The 23,025-nt window shown below is 46.1% G+C and overlaps 1 protein-coding gene across 6 annotated transcripts in view; it reads left to right on the top strand.

Annotated features, from left to right (window-relative positions):
* Positions 1–23,025, top strand: part of EVC2 (EvC ciliary complex subunit 2) — a 117,632-nt gene that overhangs the window by 45,068 nt on the left and 49,539 nt on the right. For all 6 annotated transcript variants that reach the window (XM_059165507.1, XM_059165527.1, XM_059165497.1 and 3 more), the window contains exon 10: positions 14,260–14,584. In XM_059165507.1, coding sequence (XP_059021490.1) covers positions 14,260–14,584 — 325 coding nt within the window. The remainder of the gene's footprint in view (positions 1–14,259; positions 14,585–23,025) is intronic.

Raw genomic sequence — 23,025 nt, 5'->3', positions numbered from 1 at the left:
TCAATTTAGTTAACATATAATGTATTACTAGTTTCAGAAGTAGAGGTCAGTGATTTCATCAGTTGCACGTAACACCCAGGGCTCATCACATCATGTGCCCTCCCTAATGCCAGTTACCCCAGTCCCCCAACCGCCTCCCCTCCAGCAACCCTCCAGTTTGTTCCCTAGAGTTAAAAGTCTCTTGTCTCCATCTCCGAGTTCACCTTATTTTATTTTTCCCTCCCTTTCCCTATGTTCATGTTTTGTTTCTTAAATACCACATATGAGTGAAATCATATGGGATTTGTCTTTCTTGGACTGACTTATTTCACTCAGCATAATACCGTCTAGATCCATCCACAATATTGTAAATGAAAGATTTCATTCTTTTTGATGACTGAGTAGTATTCCATTATATATATATATAGTTTGGCTATTGTGGACATTGCTGCTATAAACATTGGGGTGCACGTGCCCCTACGGATCACTACATTTGTATCCTTTAAATAGATACCAGCAGTGCAATTATTGGGTCATAGGGTAGCTCTGGTTTTAACTTTTTGAGGAACCTCCATGTGTTTTCCAGAGTAGCTGCACCAGCTTACATTCCCACCAACAGTGTAGGAGGGTTCCCCTTCCTCCTCATTCTTGCCAACATCTGTTGTTTCCTGACTTGTTAATTTTAGCCATTCTGACTGATGTGAGGTGGTATCTTATTGTGGTTTCAATTTGTATTTCCCTAATGCTGAGTGATGTTGAGCACTTTTTCATGTGTCTGTTTGGCCATTTGTATGTCTTCTTTGGAGAAATGTCTGTTCATGTCCTCTGCCCATTTCTTGACTGGATTTTTGTGTTTTGGGTGTTGAGTTTGATAAGTTCTTTATAGATTTGGGGTACTAACCCTTTATCTGGTAGAACAAATGCAAATATCTTCTCCCAGTCTGTAGGTTTTCTTTTAGTTTTGTTGACTGTTTCCTTTGCTGCAAAAGATTTTTTTAATCTTGATGAAGTCCCAATAGTTCAGTTTTGCTTTGTTTTCTGCGTCTCTGGAGACATGTCTAGCAAGAAGTTGCTGTGGCTGAGGTCAAAGAGGTTGCTGCCTATGTTCTCCTCTAGGATTTTGATGGATTCCTGTCTCACATTTAGGACTTTCATCCATTTTGAGTTTATATTTGTGTATGGTGTAAGAAAGTGGTCCAATTTCATTCTTCTGCATGTGGCTTTCCAATTTTCCTAACACTATTTGTTGAAGAGACTGTCTTTTTTCTATTGGATATTCTTTTATGCCTTGTTGAAGATCAGTTGACCATAGATCTGAGGGTCCATTTCTGGAGTCTTTGCTCTGTTCCATTGATCTGTGTGTCTGTTTTTGTGCCAGTACTATGCTGTCTTCATGATCACAACTTTGCAATAGAGCTTGAAGTCAGGTATTGTGATGCCCCAGCTTTGGTTTTCTTTTTCACCATGACTTTGGCTATTTGGGGTCTTTTGTGGTTCCATACAAATTATAGAATTGCTCCAATTCCATGAAAAATGCTGATGATACTTTGACAGGCATTGTGTTGAATGTGTAGATTGCTTTGGATAGCATAAATATTTTAATATTTGTTCGTCCAATCCATGAACATGGAATGTTTGTCCATTTCTTCGTGCCCTCTTCAATTTCTCTTGTAAGTGTTCTGTAGCTCTCAGAGTATAGGTCTTTTACCTCTTTGGTTAGGTTTATTCCTAGGTATCTTATGGTTTTTGGTGCAGTTATAAATGGGGTCGATTCCTTGATTTCACTTTCTTCTGCCTCATTTATGGTGTATAGAAACACAACTGATTTCTGTGCATTGATTTTATATCCTGTGACTTTGCTGAATTGCTGCATCAGTTCTAGCAATTTTTTGCTGGAGTCTTTTCGGTTTTATACATAGAATGTTGTGTTGTCTGTGAAGAGTGAAAGTTTGACTACTCCTTTAATTATTTGGATGCCTTTTATTTCTACTTGTCTGACTACTGAGGCTAGGACTTCTAGTACTATGTTGAACAGCAGTGGTGAGAATGGACATCCCTGTTGTGTTCCTGACCTTAGAGGTAAAGTACTAAGTTTATCCCCCACTGAGGATGATATTAGCTGTGGGTCTTCCCTGTATGGCTTTTATGATGTTGAGGCATGTTCTTTCTGTCCTTACACTGTGGAGAGTTTTCATCAAGAAAGGATGCTGTATTTTGTCAAATGCTTTTTCTGCATCTATTGAAGGGATCATATGGTTCTTGTCCTTTCTTTTATTAATGTGGTGTATCACATTAATAAATGTGCTTTTTGGATGTTGAACCACCCTTGCAGCCCAGGAAAAAATCCCACTTGGTCGTGGTGAATAACCCTTTTCATTTCCTATTGGATTCTGTTGGCAAGTATAGCTCTGACTGTTTTATGTGCATTAACTTATCTACTTCTCAGAGCAGCTTCTGAGCTAAAGACTATTTACAGATGAGGAAACTAAAGCACAGCGTGTGAGTCACTTGTCCAGAGTCATGCAGCAAGTAGGAGGATGTGAGCCCAGGTGGTCTGAGTGCAGAGCCCATGTGGTGGCCCTGTGCTCCCCAGCCCCCGGTGACTCTAGGGCTGTTAACTTCCCACACTGAGGGCTGCGTGCAAAGTTTACTGCAGCTTGGATTCTTCAAAGAGGAATTGCCTTATTGTGTGCTTTTCGTTGATGCTGTCCGATTGCCCACCATCGAGGCCAGGCCAGTTACTGTCTAGCATGGGGAGTCCCTGTGTTGCATACCTGAGTCACAGCAGCTCTAGATTATTCTATATGTGGCAGTCTGATAGGAAACCATGGCATTTCCTTGTAACCCTAATCTGCTTGTTTCCTTCTCATGCACGAGGCTAGACATCTTTTGCACACGGAAGAGGTATTTGTGTCTCCTTGCCTGGTGAGCAGAACATGTGACCTGGGTTTAGGCTGGACCGTTTGCACACAATGCTTGTCCCCTACTCCTGATCTGCCACTTAATCATCTTGATCTTGAGTACAATCCTGTGCCTCTGGGGCCTCATCTGAACCCAGAGTAGTGGGAGGTGAGGGTTTAACTAGATCCTCTATGCCCAGGGCTGAGAACCAGGGCTCTGGCGAGGCATGCGGCAAGTGATTGACCTGTTTCCAGACCCTATAGTTCATGGCTTTTTTCCACCCATGGGACTCCGTAGTTTCCTTCTATGACTCCGTCTCATAGAGTTCACAGGAATGGGCTGCAGTTACCCAGTGACTCCTGGCTTCTAATTCCTTGCTCTATCTGAGCATGTCATGCACTGTTCCGTCCGCAGTGGGCATGAAGGCTAGCAGTGCTACTGTGGGTCCAACAAGCCAGCTCCTGACCCCTAGGGCTCAGAATGTGCAGTCGGGGAGACAGGCATTCATGAGAGAATCACATGGAAAAAATATGTGATTACATACGGTGCCGGGCACCATGAAGGAGGTGATCTCTGGTGCTCTGAGGACCCGGCATTAGAACCCTTCTTGCTGGGAGAGGTTTGTGTGTTGGAGGACTGGTGTGTGGTCGGTCACCGGGGAGGCTGACTGGGGGTAGCAGTGATTCAGGCAGGGGCTTAAGCTTCAGGAAACCCCAGGCTTCAGGTTTTTCCTGGGTTGTTGACCTGTGGCTGGGTGGGACGCTGTGGGCGGTCAGCTGGAGAGGGAGGACAGCCAGTTGTGGAAGCTGGACGGCTGGGCGTGAGCTTCAGGCTTTGATCCGGATTGGGGTCTGTCAGCCTATGAGAAAGTGAATACTGACCCAGAACTCTGCCCAGCCCCCTTGCTGCTCCAATTTCAGTGGGACTTGCAAAGAGCCTTTCTTTTCAAGCATTCATCGATTTTGTGTCATGATGCTTACCCAGGGATTTAGTTCAGACTTTTTACTTTGAAAATCTATGCTTTGTTGTTTTTGCTGTTTTTGTCTGTTTTTTCACAAACACATGAAACTCTCCAAGGCGCCTGGTTCACTCATGTGCACCCATCTCTTTGGGAGGATACTCCCTCCTGATTGCTGCGGTCTGTGTGGGGGCCAGGGGGACATCAGTTTGAGATTTCTGAATGTCATGGGTATTTTGATGCTGGGGGGCATCCACTGTCTAGCAGATGTGTTGTTACCAAAGATTATGATATAAGATGATCCTGCAGCCGGCAGGGCAGCCCTTCACAGCCCTCCTTCCTGCTTTGCTCACTTATTCCCTTGCCCAGCCAGTGTTTCCCGGGCACTTTCTCATTCAGAGCCATTTCCCATGAACCGTGGATGCTGAGCTGGGTCAAAACCAGAAACTCAACAGTTGACAGAGAAGATAGACTCTGACAGTCTTCGCAAGATGGTACAGGGTGCCGGTGGTAGGGGGCACTGCACGGGGTGGTGGGGAAGGGCTCCTGCTCTGACACCAGAAACTGGAAACAGGAAACTGGAGAGGCGTGGCCTCGGGCAGATGGAGGAGCCAGAGGAAGAGGGAGGGAGTCAGGCTCCCAGATAGAGTGTGACCCCTTGAGTTTAGGCTTTCCATTCATCCATCTGGAAGACATTTAGTGAGCAGCTCCCCTTGCCGGGCACTCTCTAGATACAGCAGGGACCACAGTAAAGCCCTCACGCTCATACGCAGTCTGTGGTTGGGGGACGTAAAGTAAATACACGTGAAATATAAGGTGAGGAGTCCCTGCAAAGCCACCATGTGGAGTGGGAGCGCTGCGTTAAGTCAGTGCACGGGGAGCAGACTTCCTCACAAGGTGGTGTCCGAACAGGAAGCCCTGGAGGGAGCTGTGATGAAGGTGGCCCTTCCTCCCTGGGAGAAAAGTGAGGACGTCTGTAGAGTCTTGCTGCTACAAAGAATCCTGGAGATCATCTGGCCTAAACGGCCCGGAGTGGAAATGTTTTCTCTAGCACACCTCCTGCAATGGCTAACCCGTTTTTACTTGGATATCCTGTTGATTGTGAGGGACTGCCATCCCTGGGAGATGGTTACAGGTTGAATTGTGCCCCCCCCCAAAAGCATAAACTGAAGTCCTAAGCCCTTAGGTCAAGCGAATGTGCCCTTATTCAGAATAGCTTCTTTGCAGGTATGGTGGGGCTGAGGTGACATCTGTCAGGTGGGCCCTAATCCAGTATGATGAGTGACCTTTTAAGAATTGGGAAGTTTGGACACAGAGGGACAGCTGTCTGTGAAGACAGAGGCAGGAATCGGGGATTTCCTGAGCATTGCCAGCTAGGAGAGGGGCATAGGTTCGTAACCCTCAGAAGGAACCACCCCTCGTAACCCCTTGGTTTTGGTGTTGAAATCCCGTTGGTTGCGGTTTGTTACAGCAGTCCTGGGGTCAAGTACAGTTCTCCATCTCCATGAGGGCAGCTTGTCCTCCTTGAAAATACCTCCCGTTTTTAACCAGACACATGAGTAGTTCCATGTGAGCAAACACGGAGACTAACCAGGTGAATGGTCTGCGTCGTCCTAACAGATCCTCGGCAGGGCCACTCCCCACCCTGCTGTCTTGCCCTCTCACAGCCACTGTCTAAGGCCTGACTGTCACCCTGTCTTCACTGGCCTCCTGCACTGACCTCACGTCCATCCCTGGGTCCTGGTCCATTGTCCATACACCAGCCGGGGGACTCTTTTCATGACCCTGACTGGGACATTTGCTGGAAGCCTTGTGCTGGCATGCTCTTGGTAAAACCCTAACCCTCACCGCAGCCCGTAAGGCTCTGTGTCATCTGCCCAAGGCAGTGAGGCCCAGGTTGGAGATCTTTTGTGTGCACATGGTCACAATTGCCAGATTTCTGTGAGGTGGTCATGAAAAAGACAGAGGGAGTAGGACCACGATGGGAGCTGTAGGGGGGCGGATGTCAGGTGATGAAGACCTTTCTGTCTGAGCTCTCTGATGGTGGGAAGCCTGCCTGGAGAAGCGGGTAGCTCCCCATCATCATGTGAATGTGGGTATGTGTGTATATGCACGTGTGTGCCTACACATGTGTACATATGTGTAGGTGTGTGTGTGTGTGAAAAGCAGAAGCTGGGGACTTGGCAGGAAAGGTATTAAGGAAATCTGAGCATTGGTTGGAAAGATGACCTAGCTGACATCTGGGGTTTATCTTATTTCATCTTTAAATGTTTCATTCTACAGTTTCTTTCAGGTGCTTTTCAGGTAGAATACAATCTGTCTTTCCAAATAAGAGTCGCATGAGTTATCTGTCTGTCTAGCCAGCTAGCTATAATCCATCTGTCCACTCATCCATTCATTGGGCCAGCCAACCAGCCACCCACCCACTAATGCCATCCATCTACCATTTACCCATCTCTATGTTATGTTTCCTTCACATCTTCTTTTCTTTGCCATAAAGAATGATATCAGGGAAGACTATGGCAGACATACCCACAGCAGGAGCAATGTGAAACAGCAATTTCTAGCATCTGTTTTGTGCTAGGCATGGCTTAGTGCTTTTGAGCATGTTGGTGTGACTGAGGCAGTAGATAGAAGGTAGACTGAGGACTCTGAGGCCACATGCCGTGGGTTCAAATTCCTGCTCTTCCACTTAATAGCTATGCTACTTTCGACAAGGTATTTTAAATTCTCTGCACCTCAGTTTCTTCACTTGTTTAAAAAAAAAGTTAATCACCTACTTTATAAGATTAACTGGGTTGATATTCATAAAGCTATTAAAACAAAGCTTATACATAAAAGGCACTGCTAGTAATCCTCTTAATGATTTTTATTTGACATGGTTGATAGTATTCTCATTAACCAGGCTGGGAACAAGGCTCAGAGACATCAGGTAACTCCCCTGAGTTGCCCAGCTCTGAAGGGATGATGGCGAGATTAGAGGCTGAGTTGCTGTGACTCATAAGCTCATTGTGCTTTCAGACATGATGAAACACTCATCACCTTCTGTGATGAGGTGATTAGTGTGTGCCTGAAACGGAGCTGGGAGGAAGTTTCCAGGAGGATCAGAAGTGGGATGAAGAACGCTCATTTCTTTTTCTCTGTTGCAGAGGACTAGTGTGTGGGGGTGTGGCCAGCAAGTGGGCGGGGAGCGGGCCGGGGTAGGGATCTGGTGGCATCCTTTCTCCCTTCAAGGAGCAGGAGGCCAGGAGTGGGCGGGCCCAGCCAGGCTTCTGAACAAAGGAATCTACAGGAGGGAAATGTCACAGAGGACCACAGAGGACGGATGCAGACCGCTGACCCCTTGAATCCTACCATCTGTTTGAGTTTATACAAAACCAGGAGTATGATCTCATCATAACATTTACTGATGACCTGCTCACATACAGTGACTATTTTCACTCTGATTTAAGCTCTTACTAGTTCTAACAGTGAAGATAATCAGGAGGTATTTTCCCCACTTAATTTGCATTGTCCAGGCCCTCAAATTGACAGTTACAAATAGGATTTTTGGTCCTGGCATGGAACTCTCCTCCTTGCCTTATCAGCTACCTGTGGAAATTGACTCCTAGGATGAAAATCCCAGTTTCCTTCGTCCTGATTGGCTTTCGTGGGTTCTCATTGGTTATGCTTACCCCAACTAACTTGAAGATACCGGATTTATACTGTGAAAATGGGCGTGGATTCTTCTTTTTTTCTTCTGAATTAATGATCCTCCATGCTCATGAGGTCTCTTTCATATTCAAGGGGACATTTTCTGCCTTGTGTGCAAATCCTGTCCTCATTTTGTGTTCTGACACCTACCTGCCGTTTGGCGAGAACTCAATTAATGTTTACATGAAATAAATAAGGAAAAAGGCACGAAGGTTATTCCCTTTTCTTGATCATCAGTAGCTAATCAAAGTACTAATCAGGTCTGGGGTAATATATGCTGCGCAGTTTCTTTAAGAAAGAGGTCGTCATAAGCGACCCTGTTAATAAACTTGAATGGTTTCTATTTTGTTATTTATTTATTAAGTGCCTCTTGTGGGGGACATCGTTTCATACTCCTATGGGATGACCCTCCTTTAAAACAGGAGAATGGTTGGTATGGGGTGTGCATGCTGCAGAACTAACCTTGGCAAATACACGCATCTTACAATCCGGTGACAAGATGACATTTTTGTGACATGGAAAAAATGGATATCCCCTGGGAAAGCAGTGTTTGAATCCTGCCAGCTCTGCCGACTTGTAGTAAGAATTCAGCCCAGCGTGTGTGACTCACAGGGGCTCTCTTTGTCTCATGGAACCATTAGGATTTTTTACGCACATTTCATTATAAACAATTTAAAATGCCACGGGAGACAGTAGGAGTTACCCCCTCAGCAGTGCACCCTGTCCTGGAGGTTGACAATGAATTCCTAATGCTTGTTTTTCTCTCTTGTGCCCATTACAGATGAGAGTTAGCTTCATTAGCTGCATGGTATTTTAATTGGTTTAAAGGGACATTGTTCTTTCCTTTGTGGCCTTGGGACATCCTGGCAGTTTTCACTGTTGTCCTTCTGACAGCTGATCCATGGTGATTAACATTAAAACTTAAAGGGAAAGTGCTTAGGAGATTGCCTCCCCAGGCAGTTGGGAAGGGCGAGCTGTGCACGATACTCTGTTCTGTAGCTGGTGTCCTGGGATGAAGATAACCAAGAACAGGGAAATGAGGGTGACTTGGAATGGACAAAATTCGAAGTACTACGCCGTGCATTTTAAAGATTGCTTGCTTGCTTGCTTTATTAATTTGACTTATTCATTTAAGAGAGAGAGGGCGCGAGCACATGGGTGGAGAGGGGCAGAGGGAGAGAGAATCTCAAGCAGACCCCACCCCAAGAACAGAGCTCATTACGGGGCTAGATCTCATGACCCTGAGATCAGGACCTGAGCTGAAACCAAGAGTCAGATGCTCAACCAACTGAGCCACCCAGGCACCCCTACACTGTGCCTTTTATATTTCTTACTCTTGTAACCAGGAGCACTACCCTGTGAGGGTGGTCCCCTTTATGTTGCAAGTTCCCAGATCCCTTAGCTAGGAGGTGGTTTGACAACAAAGACCTACGGAGATGTCCATCTGTTCATCCCAGCCCCCGTGCTCCCGGTAAAGCACTTGCAGTTTACCCAACATGCAGCCCCAAGATTTTCTTGTGCAGGTTAATCAATGAATCAATGCATGAATGAGGGAGGGCGGGCTTGGGCAAGGTGTATGAGTTTCATATTCAGCAGTCACAAACGCCCACAAACTTGGTGGCTTACAACAACACAAGGGCCTTGTCTTACGGTTCTGGAGGTCATAGTCCCAAATGGGCCTCACCAAGAAAAATCAGGATGTCAGCTCTAGGGGACACTCCATTTTCTTGTCTTTTCCAGCTCCTTGAGACCTACCCGACCCTCTCGCTGGCACAAGCCACTCCTTCCTCTTTGAAGCTGATGATGATTCCGCCCACCCCTGCCTCCTCCCTCCCTTCTCCTTCTGATCCTACTTGTCTTCTGCTCCCTCCCCTCCCTGGTAGAGACCCTTATTAGTCCTATTTCTGTGGTCAAGGTCAGCTGACAAGCAACATTGTTTCTTCTTTGCCGCGTAACCCGGTGCTAGTCGGAGATTCTGAGGATTAGGATGTGGACATCTTCAGGGGACCATTATTTTGCCTGCCATGAGACGCATCCTTAAAGATGTAGATCTACTGTGTCTGTCTCAGTAGAGAAGTCTTTTTTTTTTTTTTTCCTGAGCCTTTGGAACATTGGTTCATTGAACATTTAACCATGCGTACTGTGCCCAGAGCATCTCTTGTGCTTTCCTCTTGCTTTGTGACCCGGGACACTCTGCGCGTGTGATGTTCAGTAAGTACTTGTGGGGGAAAATGAAAGATGAGGTGCATGAGCTGTTGTTTAAAACTAGACTAATTGGGTTGTGTCCAAAGGACACAGGAGCTGGTCTGACCTAAGATGGAAAAATCTGAGCATTGAAAAGAATAATACCTGCATTCGATTGAAACCCACTAAATCTATAAAAATCTGTAATTTCATAGCAGTACTGTGCAGAGGCATGGAATGTTCCAGCTGAATAAACCCTTGGACCTGGAAGATTCCCATAAGCCCCACCTTCACCCTCTGTATGCACATGGCTGGAGGGTAGGAACATGGCTTGCTGTGAGGACGCCAGGCAACCTTCCATGGGTGCCCTTGCCCCAGGTCACACTGTGCATGGTTTTTCCCCACGTGACACAGCTCAGCTGTAAAGGAGATGTAATCCACCTCAGGCAGGTGTGGGAGCTTTCCTGTCTTAAAAGCTTCATCCCCCTGGGGTGCCTGAATCTGCTGTAACAACTCACAGACTGAACATCCAGGGTCCCCACAAGGGACACGCCCAGATCCCAGTGTCACCTCACTCTTCCCTGTTAGATGTCCATGGACATCTTTGCTTTGCTTTCAAGTCCTCCCATCCCAAAGTGATCTACCAATCAGCTGTCATGTCCCCCCTAAGCCATGCTGCCTGTAACATATTTGATGTTCTTCCCCTTATGAGTTTTCCAGGTAAAGGTGATCCAGAGCTCAGACTCTCTTAGGGACTTGGCCAAAGTTTATCAATCTTTTCCTCTCATAGCAAACCAAACCAAACCAAACCAAACCAAACCAAAACAACAACAACAACAACAAAATAATAGGCCCACACTCGTTCATTACCATTGGAAGTTGCTATGACAACCAACCATCATTAGCAAAGGCTCAAACATCCTTTCTGTCTATAGACTTTATGTCAGAGTAACTGGATTATGGAAGAATCTCAGCTTTAAGAATGTGGTAGGGATAGAATTAGAAAATGTGCATTTTTCAACCCTTAATGAAATCGTGGGTTTAAGTGACAGTTACACGTGGATGCTAAAGCCATTAGGTGAAAGTGGATAGATTTCAACAGATCATGTTGACCCGCCTTGAACCTACTGATCTTAGTAGTGACCCGCCCTCTGACTAGATAGGAAGCACACGGTACCACTTACGGGGTATTTTGGACAGCAGATTAAGTCTGATTCTAATCAAGACCTAAGATCCAACTAAGACTTTACAGGATATACAGAGGCTAGAGGAACATTGACACCCCGTGAAAGGAATCCACCAAACCCAGAATGGGGGGGCATTCTGCAGGATAAATAGCCCAGCCTCCCCAACAGATCTGTGGCATAAAAGAGAAACAGGGTTGGGGGGCCAGAATAAAGTGGACTTAACTGACACTGGGGGATCTTGTTTGGTTCTTGAATGAAATTTCCAACTGTAAAAATCATTTTGACACATTTGAAATCATTTGACTAATGACGGCTATTAATTATTGGAGTTACTGTTAATATTTTCAATATGATTGATAATATATATGGTATGATCATGACATCAAGGTTAGGCAAAATAGATACACACACGTTGATATACATATACACATGCTTATATAGGCTTATATCCTTGATGGCTAAAGGTGCACACTGAGGAATTTACAAGTAATGGGATTTGCTTTAAAAAGCTAAGTCAAGCAGAGAGAGTCAATTATCATATGGTTTCACTTATTTGTGGAGCACAACAAATAGCATGGAGGACAGGGGGTGTTAGAGAGGAGAAGGGAGTTGGGGTAAATTGGAAGGGGAGGTGAATCATAAGAGACTATGGACTCTGAAAAACAATCTGAGGGGTTTGAAGTGGCGGGTGTTTGGGAGGTTGGGGTACCAGGTGGTGGGTATTATAGAGGGCACGGATTGCATGGAGCACTGGGTGTGGTGAAAAAATAATGAATACTGTTTTTCTGAAAATAAATAAATTTAATTAAAAAAAAAAAAAAAAGCTCAAACCCTGGAGTCCTGGGATCCAACTCCGTATCAGGCTCCCTGCTCAGCACTGAGCCTGCTTCTCCCTCTCCCTCTGCCTGCCATTCTCCCTGCTTGTGCTCTCTCTCTGTCAAATAAATAAAATCTTTTTAAAAATGCTTCAACATTAGGGTGCCTGGGTGGCTCAGTTGGTAAAGCGACTGCCTCCAGCTCAGGTCATGATCCTGGAGTCCCAGGATCGAGTCCCGCATCGGGCTCCCAGCTACACGAGGAGTCTGCTTCTCCCTCTCACCTTCTCCTCACTCATGCTCTCTCTCACTGTCTCTCTCTCAAATAAGTAAATAAAATATATTTTTTTAAAAGATGCAAAAAGCATCTTAAAAAAAATGCTCCAACATTAAGAGAGTAACAAAAATGAGTTTGGTAACTTGTGACAGTTTTTGAGGTTGGGTAATGAGTGCATTGGGAGTCATTACTTTTGTACTTGTCTCTACTTTTAAATGGTTGACAATCTCTGTAATAATGTTTTCTTAAGACACTTATCTTTTTACAATAAGATGCCACTTTCTCCCATCAAATTTTCAAAGATTTTTTTTTTTTAGATTTTATTTATTTATTTGATAGGCAGAGATCACAAGTAGGCAGAGAGGCAGGCAGATAGAGAGAGAAGTGGAAGCAGGCTCGCTGCTGAGCAGAGAGCCCGATGTGGGACTTGATCCCAGGACCCTGAGATCATGACCTGAGCCGAAGGCAGCTGCTTAACCCACTGAGCCACCCAGGCGCCCCTCAAAGATTTTTTTTTTTTAAAGATTTTATTTATTTGTCAGAGAGATGGAGCGAGAGAGCACAAGCAGGGGGAGCAGCAGGCTCCCTGCTGAGCAGGGACCCTGGGATCATGACCCGAGCCGAAGGCAGATGCTTAACCAACTGAGCCACTCAGGCATACCTAATTATCAAAGATTTTTAAGCATTGTAGAGGGAGTGGTGAAAGAAGGATCCTACTGCTTTGCTCGGGGAGTTTTCTGGAAAGCGGTTCGGCAGAACATTCTAGAAGGCTTCGAAATGTTGCTCACATTTGATCCAGGGATTTCATTTGTGGATCTCGTGCAGATTATCATTGTGAATAGCAAAAGCTCTTTACGAAGATAGTTACTGCCAGATTATTTTAGGTTTTGAGTTTCTCAAGTAACCCAAATATGTGACACTAGAAAAATAGTTTAAATGAATCATGGGACATCACAAGGTGAACCATTTTGCAACCATTATTTTGCAACCATTGTAAAGGAGAACTTTCCAGTTTTGCTTTTTTTTTTAGATTTTTTATTTATTTGAGAGGGAGAGTATGCATAAGAGATGGACAGAACAGGATCAGGAGGAGGGGGACAGGGAGAGGGAGAAGCAGATTTCCTGCTGAGCAGGGACCTGGGGACTCAGCCCTAGGACCCTGGGATCATGACCTAAGCCAAAGGCAGACCCTTGGCCAACTGAGCCACCCAGGCACCCAACCTTTACAGTTTTTAAACACCCCCAGAAGATACCTGTTACAATGCTGATTGAAAAGAAATGGACAGAATTGTCCTTGCCTTTGTGTAAAGGCTATGCATCCATGGAAAAGCATAGGCACAGAAAAAAAAAATTGGAAGCAAATACAACCAAATGCATTCACTGGTTCTGTTGAAATGTTGGCGTTACAGTGAGATCTTTGTCTTTATTTTCCAGGTATTTTTAATCATGAATATAAATTAATTTTTTTCTGTGCATCATTTTACGTTTGTATAGATATATAATTATTATATATAGAGAGATATAATTATAATATAATTATAAAGGTATTAGCATACTTTAAAATTCACCCATCTTAAGGGTATAGTCTGATCTGTGACTATAAAACACATGGTCATACAACCACCGCCACAATCAAGTTCTAGAACCTGGGCCCTGTGAAACATCCCATTGATATTTCTTGAGTACACTTTATTTTTAGAGCACTTCCAGATTTACAGAAACACTGGGAAGCTAGTGTGGAAAGTTCCCACAACCCCTGTACTCAGATTTGCCTGTTGTTCACATGTTATACGATGATAGGCCACTTACTACAATCAGTGAGCCAATGTGATACACCAGGATTAATCGAAGCCCAGCCCTCATTCAGATTTCCATAGTTGATCTTATGACTTTTCCTTTTCCAGGATCCCATCCAGGGTACCGTACTACATTTAGTGGTTATACCCATAAAAAAAAAAAAGAAAAATTAATTTCAGCTTACAATCCTCCAAATATATTAACTATCCATTTTCTCCTCAGCCTTCTTATTGTTATTTTCACTTGTTGACAAGGACCAGGCCTTGTATTAGTTCTATTCCTTGCAGTTTCCAGTGGGGCACCCTGCAGATTCCCTAAATGGAGCAGGAGGGAGGGAGGAAGAGGAGGAGGGAAAAGGGAAAAAGAAAGCCCTTACCTACAAGAAATAAAAACCTCAGAGCTCTGAGGGACCTTCGGTTTCTGCTGTGGCTTCATAAGTCATGTCCTCTTGACTTTTGTGTCTCCCAGGCTGGAGATTGCAACCCTGAACCGGGCAGACTCAGACCTGGAGGCTTGTCGAACCCAAATCAGCAGAGACATCATTGCCCTTTTGCTGAAGAACCTGACCATCTCTGGCCACCTCTCCCCGCAAGTAGAGAGGAGGATGGGTGCTGTTTTCAAAAAGCAGTTTCTCTTGCTAGAGAAAGAAATTCAAGAGGAGTATGATCGGAAGATGGTGGCCTTGACGGCTGAATGTGACCTGGAAATGAGAAAGAAGACAGAAAGCCAGTACCAGAGGGAGATGGCAGCGATGGAAGAGGCAGAGGAGTTGCTGAAACGAGTCAGTGAGAGGGTAAGGCAGCTTCGAAAGGAGGGTTTCACTCGCCTCTCTGCTTTCTCTCATACATCTGCTCATCCTTCCACCCATTCACCCACGCAGCCATCCTCGTCACCCATCTCTTCATCCCCTACTCCCTGCCCTTCCATCCACCTGTCATTCAGCCATTCATCTGTCCATTCACCCACCCACCACTCTTGCATCCACGTGTCCATCCATCCATCTGTTCACCCCTCCACCTACCACCCTTCATCCACTTGTCCCATCTACAGTCCTTCTCTCCATCCTCCCAACCACCACTCTTTGACCAACCTGTCCATCTATACATCTATCTATCTATCCCTCTACCTCCACATGCTTCTGTTCCCCTGTCCATCCACCCATCCATCTATCCATCCACCTACCACTCTCCTACCCACCCATCCAACCATCTATCTGTCCATCCACCCATCTACCTACACTCTTCCGTCCATCTACCTATCCCACCTTTCCATTCACCCATCCATCTATCCATCCACCTATCACCCTTCCATCTACTTGTCCATCTGCAGTTCATCCATCCATCCATGCATCCATCTACCTATCATTCTTTCACCCACTCATCCACCCATCCATCTGTCCATCCACTTGTCTATTCACCCATCCATTTACCCATCCATCTAGTCATTCACTCACCTACTATGCTTCCATCCACCTGTCCATCTATACTTCCATCCATTCATCCACCTACCACTCTTCCATCCACCCATTCACCTAACCATCCACTCATCCACCCACCCATCCCTCCATCCACCCACTCATTACCCTTCCATCTACGTGTCCATTCACCCATCCACCCACCCACCCACCATTCTTCCATCCACCTGTCCACCTATATACATCCACTCATCCATTTACCTACCACCCTTCCATCCAAACATCCACCCGTTCATCCAGCCACCTACCACCCTTCCATGTACTTGTCCATTTACAGTCCATCCATCCATATACCCACCCACCACCCTTCCATCCACCTGTCCATCTATCCATCTATCCATCCATCCTTCTACCTATCATCCTTCTGTTCACCTGTCCATTTGCCCATCTGTCTATCCATCCACTTGTCCAGTCACCCATCAGTTCACCTATTCATCTATCCATTCACCTACCCACCACTCTTCCATCCGTCTGTCCGTCTATACATCTGCCCATTCATCTTACCTACCACCCTTCCTTCCACCCATCTACCATCCATCTATCCATCCATCCATTCATCCACTTACCACTCTTCAATGTACTTGTCCATCTATAGTCCATTCATCCGACCGCCCCCCCAACCATTCCCTTAACGTGCATTCCTTTTGTTCACCTGTGCATCCACCCGTCCATCTACATACCCACCACTCTTTCTTCTACTTGTCCATCCAACCATCCCAAACTTATTTAGAAAGATTTTATTGACCACTGTCTGCCTCTCGGTCACTGGACTAAGCAGTGAAGTACTGAGGAAATGAGACATGGTTCTTGGGTTCATGAAGTTCATAGTTTAATGAAGCATCTTCACGTGTAGAAGACATGACCTCATTCGGTTATACTAGAATAGACATATGTTCACAGGTTCATGGGACATCATGGGGAGAGTAAAAAGGTTTCATTCATGGAAGAGTGCATCCACAGAAAGCATGGTTCAGGGAGGCTGTGATGTCAGAGTGTGTGTGTGTGTGTGTGTGTGTCCATCTGGGCTGCACTTTACTAGCTCTTGGAGCCCTCTAGCACCCACCGTCAGACAAACCTGGACTCCCATTCCAGTATATTCCAGTTCTGCTCCTGAAGGGTATAATTAGCACGACTAATTACAAGGCTGAGGGCGCCCCCTCTCGGCTGGCTGGGAGAGGAAGGAAAAGCTTGCTGGGGCATGGGCTGCTCTAGGCTCAGTGCACAGTGCTCAGATCTGAGAGTTCTGACCCCTTAGGTTTCTCAGGGCTGACCTCTGTTGATCAGAGATGAAGTCTCATTTTTCTAAGAAATGCATCTGTTTCTGTCTTGAGGGAATCGTGCCAGAGTTTTTTCCTGAGTGTGTCAAATCAAGCCTGATTTCTGTCTTCTTCTATGAAAGAGTGGACTTGTGCAGACCCTGTGGCTTGAGCCCGCATTTCCAGGTCTGGAAACCTGTCATCTTGGGGAGGTCTAACACCTGCTTGGAAATAGGCTTCTGAACTGCTAACTTCTGCTCCCCAGACTGCTGGCCAGCACAGATATCCCCTGCCGGTGGACTGACAGGGCTGACAACTCATGGCTCTCAGCCGGTCATCTGCTGTCAGCCCTCACACAGACACATTGGGCAGAGACCAAAAGAGGCAAGATTCATACCGTCTTAGCCCTACCTTCTCCCTTGCATTCAGTTCCCCTTACAGACATGGATCCCGTTTGAGGGTGAGGCTTGTTTTCTGCTTGGCTCTCGTATGAGTTTCTGTGGTTACTCTTTTTTTTTTTTTTTTTTTTAGATTTTATTTATTTATTTGACAGAAAGATAGAGAGAGGTCACAAGTAGGCAGAGAGGCAGGCAGAGAGAGGAGGAAGCAGGCTCCCCACTGAGCAGAGAGCCAAACTCAGGGCTCGATCCCAGGACCCTGGGATCATGACCTGAGCCGAAGGCAGAGGCTCTAACCCACTGAGCCACACAGGCACCCCTCTGTGGTTGCTCTTAACAAATGACCACAGGTTTCATGGCTCAAAACAACAGATTTTGATTCTATCACATTTCTGGGGGCCGGAAGAACGAAATGCAGGTGTCCGCCGGCACACCCCCTCTGAAGTCTCTAGGGGCGCGTCCTTTCTTGTCTCTCCCAGCTTCTGGTGGATCCAGGCGTTCCTTGGCTGGTGGCTGCCTCACTCCTGTCTTGACTTCTTGTCCTCGCATGGCCGTCTTCCATCTTGGGACCGCCTATCTCTTCTCTTATAAGGTTGCTTGTCTTTGGAGTTAGGTCCCACCCAAATAATCCATGGTGATCTCCTAAGTGCCGTATCTTAATTACATCGGCAAAGGTCCTCATTCCACGACAGCCTCAGTCGCAGGTTCTGGGTTAGGATGTGGTTGTGTGTCATGGTGGGGAGTGGGTGTGGGGAACACTCTTTCCACCACCAGAGTTCTGCCAGCTGACCCCCCCCCCCCCGCCCACTTCCCTCCATGACTATATTGGTCCATGCGTAGTCTCCCTGAGCCTGGCACTTCAGAAACCGTGCGGAGCGCACAGCGCCGTGACAGCCCCTAAACCATCTCATGGTCTCTCACTCTCTTTTCTCAAATTTGTTATATCTTTTGTTCCCGTGGACACAGTGCCTGCTTGGAAAGTGTTAGAAAACAGGAGTCAGCAACTAGACCCATGAACCCGGCTGACCTCTGGGTGGAGAATGGTTTTTATGTTTTTAAAGGATTGTAAAAAATCAAAACAAAACAAAACAAGCAGAGGAATATGTGACAGCAAACCCTAGGGGGCCGGCATGCCTTAAAATATTTATCCGGCCCTTTAGAGAAAAGCTTGTCAACTCCAGTTCCAAAACATAAAAAGAAAAACCTCGGGAAAAATAATATATAGAACCCACATCACCATCCAAGGCAGACAGACATTCCTTTGGTCTGGGTTTTGAGTTCCTGCTATGCACCTGACCCTGGAGATAGAAGGATAGTAAGACAACCCCCACTCCTATCGTTCGATTTCAGCATATATTTTGACCTTCTGCGTACCTTTTTTTAAAAACAAAATCAGGTGCATGCAGTTTATAGAATTGTATGTTTTCACTTAATATCATGGTATAAACATTTTGTGATTGTAGTAAGTGCTCTCACATGTAAGTTTCGGCCACTGTTCTAAGCTCATTACACAGGCCTTCTATTCAGATCTTCACATCACCTCGGTGAGGTGGGAATTGACCGGATCCCACTTTTCCAGCTTAGGAAACAGATTCAGAGAAGGTCCCCTACCTGTGGACACATGGCTGGGGCCAAGACGAGGACCCAGGCAGCATGCACCCACCCCGCACCTGCCCACCCGCGTGGTGCAATGGTGTGTCATACGCCCTCACTGCTGTGGGCCTGAGTAATGCATCCTGCTGGGCTTCTGCCTTTAGCAAACTAAAGGCTCCCTGGAACAATGTAGTTTTAAGTGTTTCCCGAATCCTGGCACAGGTCTTAGGGCCACGAGGAGGGATGGCGGGACAGGGTGCTCCTGCTTCCCTGTGCACCTGCCCCCACACCCCAGTCTGCTGGCTTGCAGCAGGAGGCCGCCATCACTCTGGGTCCCATGGGTCTCCCTGTTTAGACCAGTCGCCTTATCTGAGTCAATGAGCTGCCAAAAGTAGCATCTGAATGGCAACGTCAATAGAGGTATTTCTCTTCTAGCCCTTGCCAGCCACTCCATCTTACAAAACTGCCAATGACCTTGTAACTTATCTGTATATTTATCATAGTCAACTTTAAATAAAAGGTAAGGAAATATTTTGGACATATTACTCCAACAAGCATTCATTTTTTATTTTTTAAGAAAACTGAGCAGAATCAGGTTTTTTGATTAGAGTGTAGGAATTCTACTAATTAGAGAGGAAATCTGTTCACATTTAAATGCCTGTGTCATCTCATAGGGTTTTTAAAGTGTGTCTCTGTTGAGAGGCCTTGGGGAGAGTGGTGGTGACCCTGGACTGCGCAGAGACAGCTTGGGTTCAGATCCTCACTCTCTTCTTGCAGAAGGTGCATTGGCTCGGTCCTCCTGGGTCTCAGTTTCCCCATCCTGCAGTTGGAGATACAGTTTTTACAATTGGGCATCTTGCTAAACTGAGTACCAGGAGTATAATTTAGTACAGACACAATTTTCTGTTGCAGTCTCACATTTTTGTTGGTGCAGAGTCAACAATGGCAAGTTGCTCTGGAACAACCTGGCCCAGACCTCTGATTCTATGTTCCCCCCTATTCTCTCCACAGGGTAAGTTACTTTTTAGGGAGTGCTGAAAACCAGGGGATAAACATGCCTCATTTCCCTGTAAAGTCCATTGTAGTCGAAAGTTCAATGGGGAGTTGGAGTCTGTGACCATGACTTCAGTATGTCTTTCATGTAAAAATGCAGGCTTCCAGCTTCTCATGAAATGGGAGATGTACTGCACTGTGTCCAAATTCCTGCAGAGCCCTCTTTGGTGGGCTGAGTCGTGACTGGCCCTATAGGCAGGCCTTGTTCTCCACTTTGCCCCACTTTCCACCACTCCCTAATGGATCTCATACCAGGACCAGTCTCTCAACTTCCATCCACAAGTTGCCTTGCTCCTGGAGGCCCTTTGTGGCAGGGTGTGGGTGTCCCCCTGCTTTATGGCATAGCCTTCTCATCTGTGCCCCCGGGAGATTGAAACAGGTCAGGGGGTGAACACATTTCTGCAGGTCTCTGGACCCCTCAGGAGGCCAGTGTAGAGGAATTGAGGGGGGCTCCCATCATAAATTCGTGTTAGGGAGTATTTAACCATGACACAAGCAGATCATTGCCTCATGCCTTATTTTTCAGAAATATAAATCTAAACAAGGACAAATAACTTTATCTTGGGATTTCCGTGTGTGCACGTGCACTTTTTGTCCTGGCTGTGAAAAGCTATATGGATCTCACCCCATCTTTCATTCCTGTTAATTAAAATAAATTGAGATTTGCGGCTTGTCGAATTTCATACTGCCAGGAGAGAAGGTCACATAGATGAATGAATCAGCCTCACTGGGTTCCAACCCCTCCCTGAGCAGCAGAATGTCCCTGCGCTCCCAGAGTCAGGGGCCTGGCCCCCTCCTGGCTGTGGGGGAACCGCATTCTGTACTGCAAATAAAAGCTGTGAACAACCACTCTGTCCAGAAGAGTGACTCACAGAAGTCTGATCCAATACCGCTTATAAAATCAGCTTTGCAAAAAGGCCATGTTGTTTCCTGGTGACCGAGGCAAACCATGAATACCAGGGAGGCCCCCCCGGAGCTGTGGACAGGAGGGAGTTCTAGAGCTTGGGGGCTGAGGCTGCGCTGTTCCCTGAGGGCAGGGATTGTCATATGTTGGCTGCCAGCCTTTTGGGGGGCCCTCTCAAAGTAGCACTCTTCTTCGTGGGCCAGATTCTGAATAAATAGAAAGGTAAGGCAAAGGAGCTGGGAAGTTAGAAATCACCTTTATAAGGCTTCTGTGAGTGATCGGAAGTGGAGATGGTAGGTCTGGGTGCTTAGCGGCATGGGTCCCTGACAACCCTGAGTGTCAGTGGGCATATGGTGCTCTGGTCCCTGATTAGCTGGAGGAAGTATAGCCCTCTCCGTCTGTCCTCACCACCCTCTGACTTTCCTGGGTTCCCACTTAGCCTGCACAGCCACTGAGACCATAGTCTCTTGACCTTGACCCCTCGAATTGCTGTGCCCTTCTCAGGGACACAAACACCTTCCCTTGACTTTGCTCCACCAACATGTCCATCATCTGTGGGACTCTAGAACGAGGAGCCTGAAGATTTGGTTTCATCTCCTCTCCTCTCCTGGCACTGCTGAGAGTTGGGGAAGAACCCATAGCTCCTTGGACCGTGTATTTCTTCACCTGACGTGGTCTGTGGCTGCATCCCAAATCTTAATGGCTACTTAAAAATAACTTAAAAATAACACCCACTTACCATCTCTTTCTTTGGCCAGCAGTCTGGACACAGCTTAGCTGGGTTATCTGCATGGTCTCAGAGGCCTGAAATCTGGGCTTCATTTGGGCTGTCTGGTGCTCAGTGCCCTGATCCCAGCTCATTCATTTATGCACGGAACTCACCTTGCAATGTGGACCGAGGCCCTCAGCTCCTGCAGGCTTCCCTTCTTCATAGGCTGTTCTCAATTCTTCAAGGCCAGCAGGAGAATGTCTCTCAGTTCAGGAAGGCCCAGTTCCTCCTTAAGTCAGACCCAGGATCATTTCTCCTCTGGTTAGCTCAGAGTCTACTGATTAGGGACCTCAATTACATCATCAAGATCTCTTTACTTTTACCATGTAATAACCAGATCATGGGATGATGGTCCGGTCGCATTCAGAGTTTATGTCCACACTCAATGGGGGAGGATTTATACAATGTGGACAGCACAGGCCAGGTATCAGGGGGCTGTCTTAGAACTCTTTCTTTCCAGGAGGAATTAACTGCACTCCCCTCCTGGGGCATGAGTCTTTTGCACTAGCCGGAGTGAGAAGGTACCAGGAACCCAGTGCTGGCATGTCTCCTCCTTCCTACCTTCATCCTGAGCACATTACAGGCATCCAGGAGCCATTTCTTAATGACTCTGCCTCCTTTCTTACCCAAATCATCTCAACTTCGGCTTGATTTCAGGTATTTTTCTCTTCAACTAAGTCAAGTGCAAAAGATGATGGAAATAAGTGGGAGACTCTAACAGCATGATCTGTTAATGTTTCCATTTTGCAGACTATTTTCAGGCAGTTTTGATTTGCAAATTTCTATCCCTGTGAGTTTTCTGCTTTGAGACTGCTCTGAAAAACAATAAGATAGCAGGGAAGGACAGGGTGCTGCAGTATTTCTCAGAGCTTAGCGGCTTTATCATTGCCAGTGTGGGACATGTGTGTGTTCCACATGAGTATGTTTCCTGTGTGTTGTTGTGCATATGTATATGCACTGTGTGCTGCTGTGTGTGTATATGTGCTGTGTGTGCACTATACATTGATGTGTGTATGCATGTATGCACCTGTGCACACTGTGTTGCTATGTGCATGTATATTGTGTGCTCGTATGTGTATGCATGTGTGTACCTATATACATGTGCATGTGTGTATGTACTGGTGTGTTGCTGTGTACATGTATATTTTCCATGTGCATGTGCACTATGCTCATGCATGTGTGTGCATGTGCTTATGTGTGTATGCATTGTGTGCTGCGAGTGTATATATGTGCTGTGCATGTGTACACGTGTGTATACACTATGTACTGCTCTGTGCATGTGTGCATGATGTTTATGCACTGTGTTGCTGTGTGCATGTGTATTTGCTGTGTGCATGTATGCATGTGTGTGCCTGTATACATGTGCATGTTTGTATGCATTGTTGTGCACATGTGTATTTGCCATATGGGTATGCACTATGTTCATGCATGTGTGTGCATGCACTGTGTTGTGTGTACATGTAAGCATGTGCATCTGTGTATGCATGTACAGGCACACACAGCACATATACACACAGCAGTGCTGTGTTCACACACGTATGCATGCATGTGCGTTTATACATTTGCATGTGTGTATGCACTGTGGTGCTGTGGAAGTGCACAGTATTCCCATGTACATGCATATTTGCTATGTGCTCGTGTATGCATGCATGTGCCCATACACATGTGTGTGCATGTGCACACTGTTGCTATGTGTGTGTGGGTTCATGCATGTGTGTGTTCATGCACGCACATGCCTTTGCACTTGCATACGGGCACATGTATGCGCATGCATGTGTATATATGCA

Source organism: Mustela lutreola, chromosome 1, assembly GCF_030435805.1.
Source record: "Mustela lutreola isolate mMusLut2 chromosome 1, mMusLut2.pri, whole genome shotgun sequence".
NCBI classification, from domain to species: domain Eukaryota; kingdom Metazoa; phylum Chordata; class Mammalia; order Carnivora; family Mustelidae; genus Mustela; species Mustela lutreola.
Note: the sequence above shows the minus strand (reverse complement) of the source record. Positions and strands in the feature narration are given on the sequence as shown.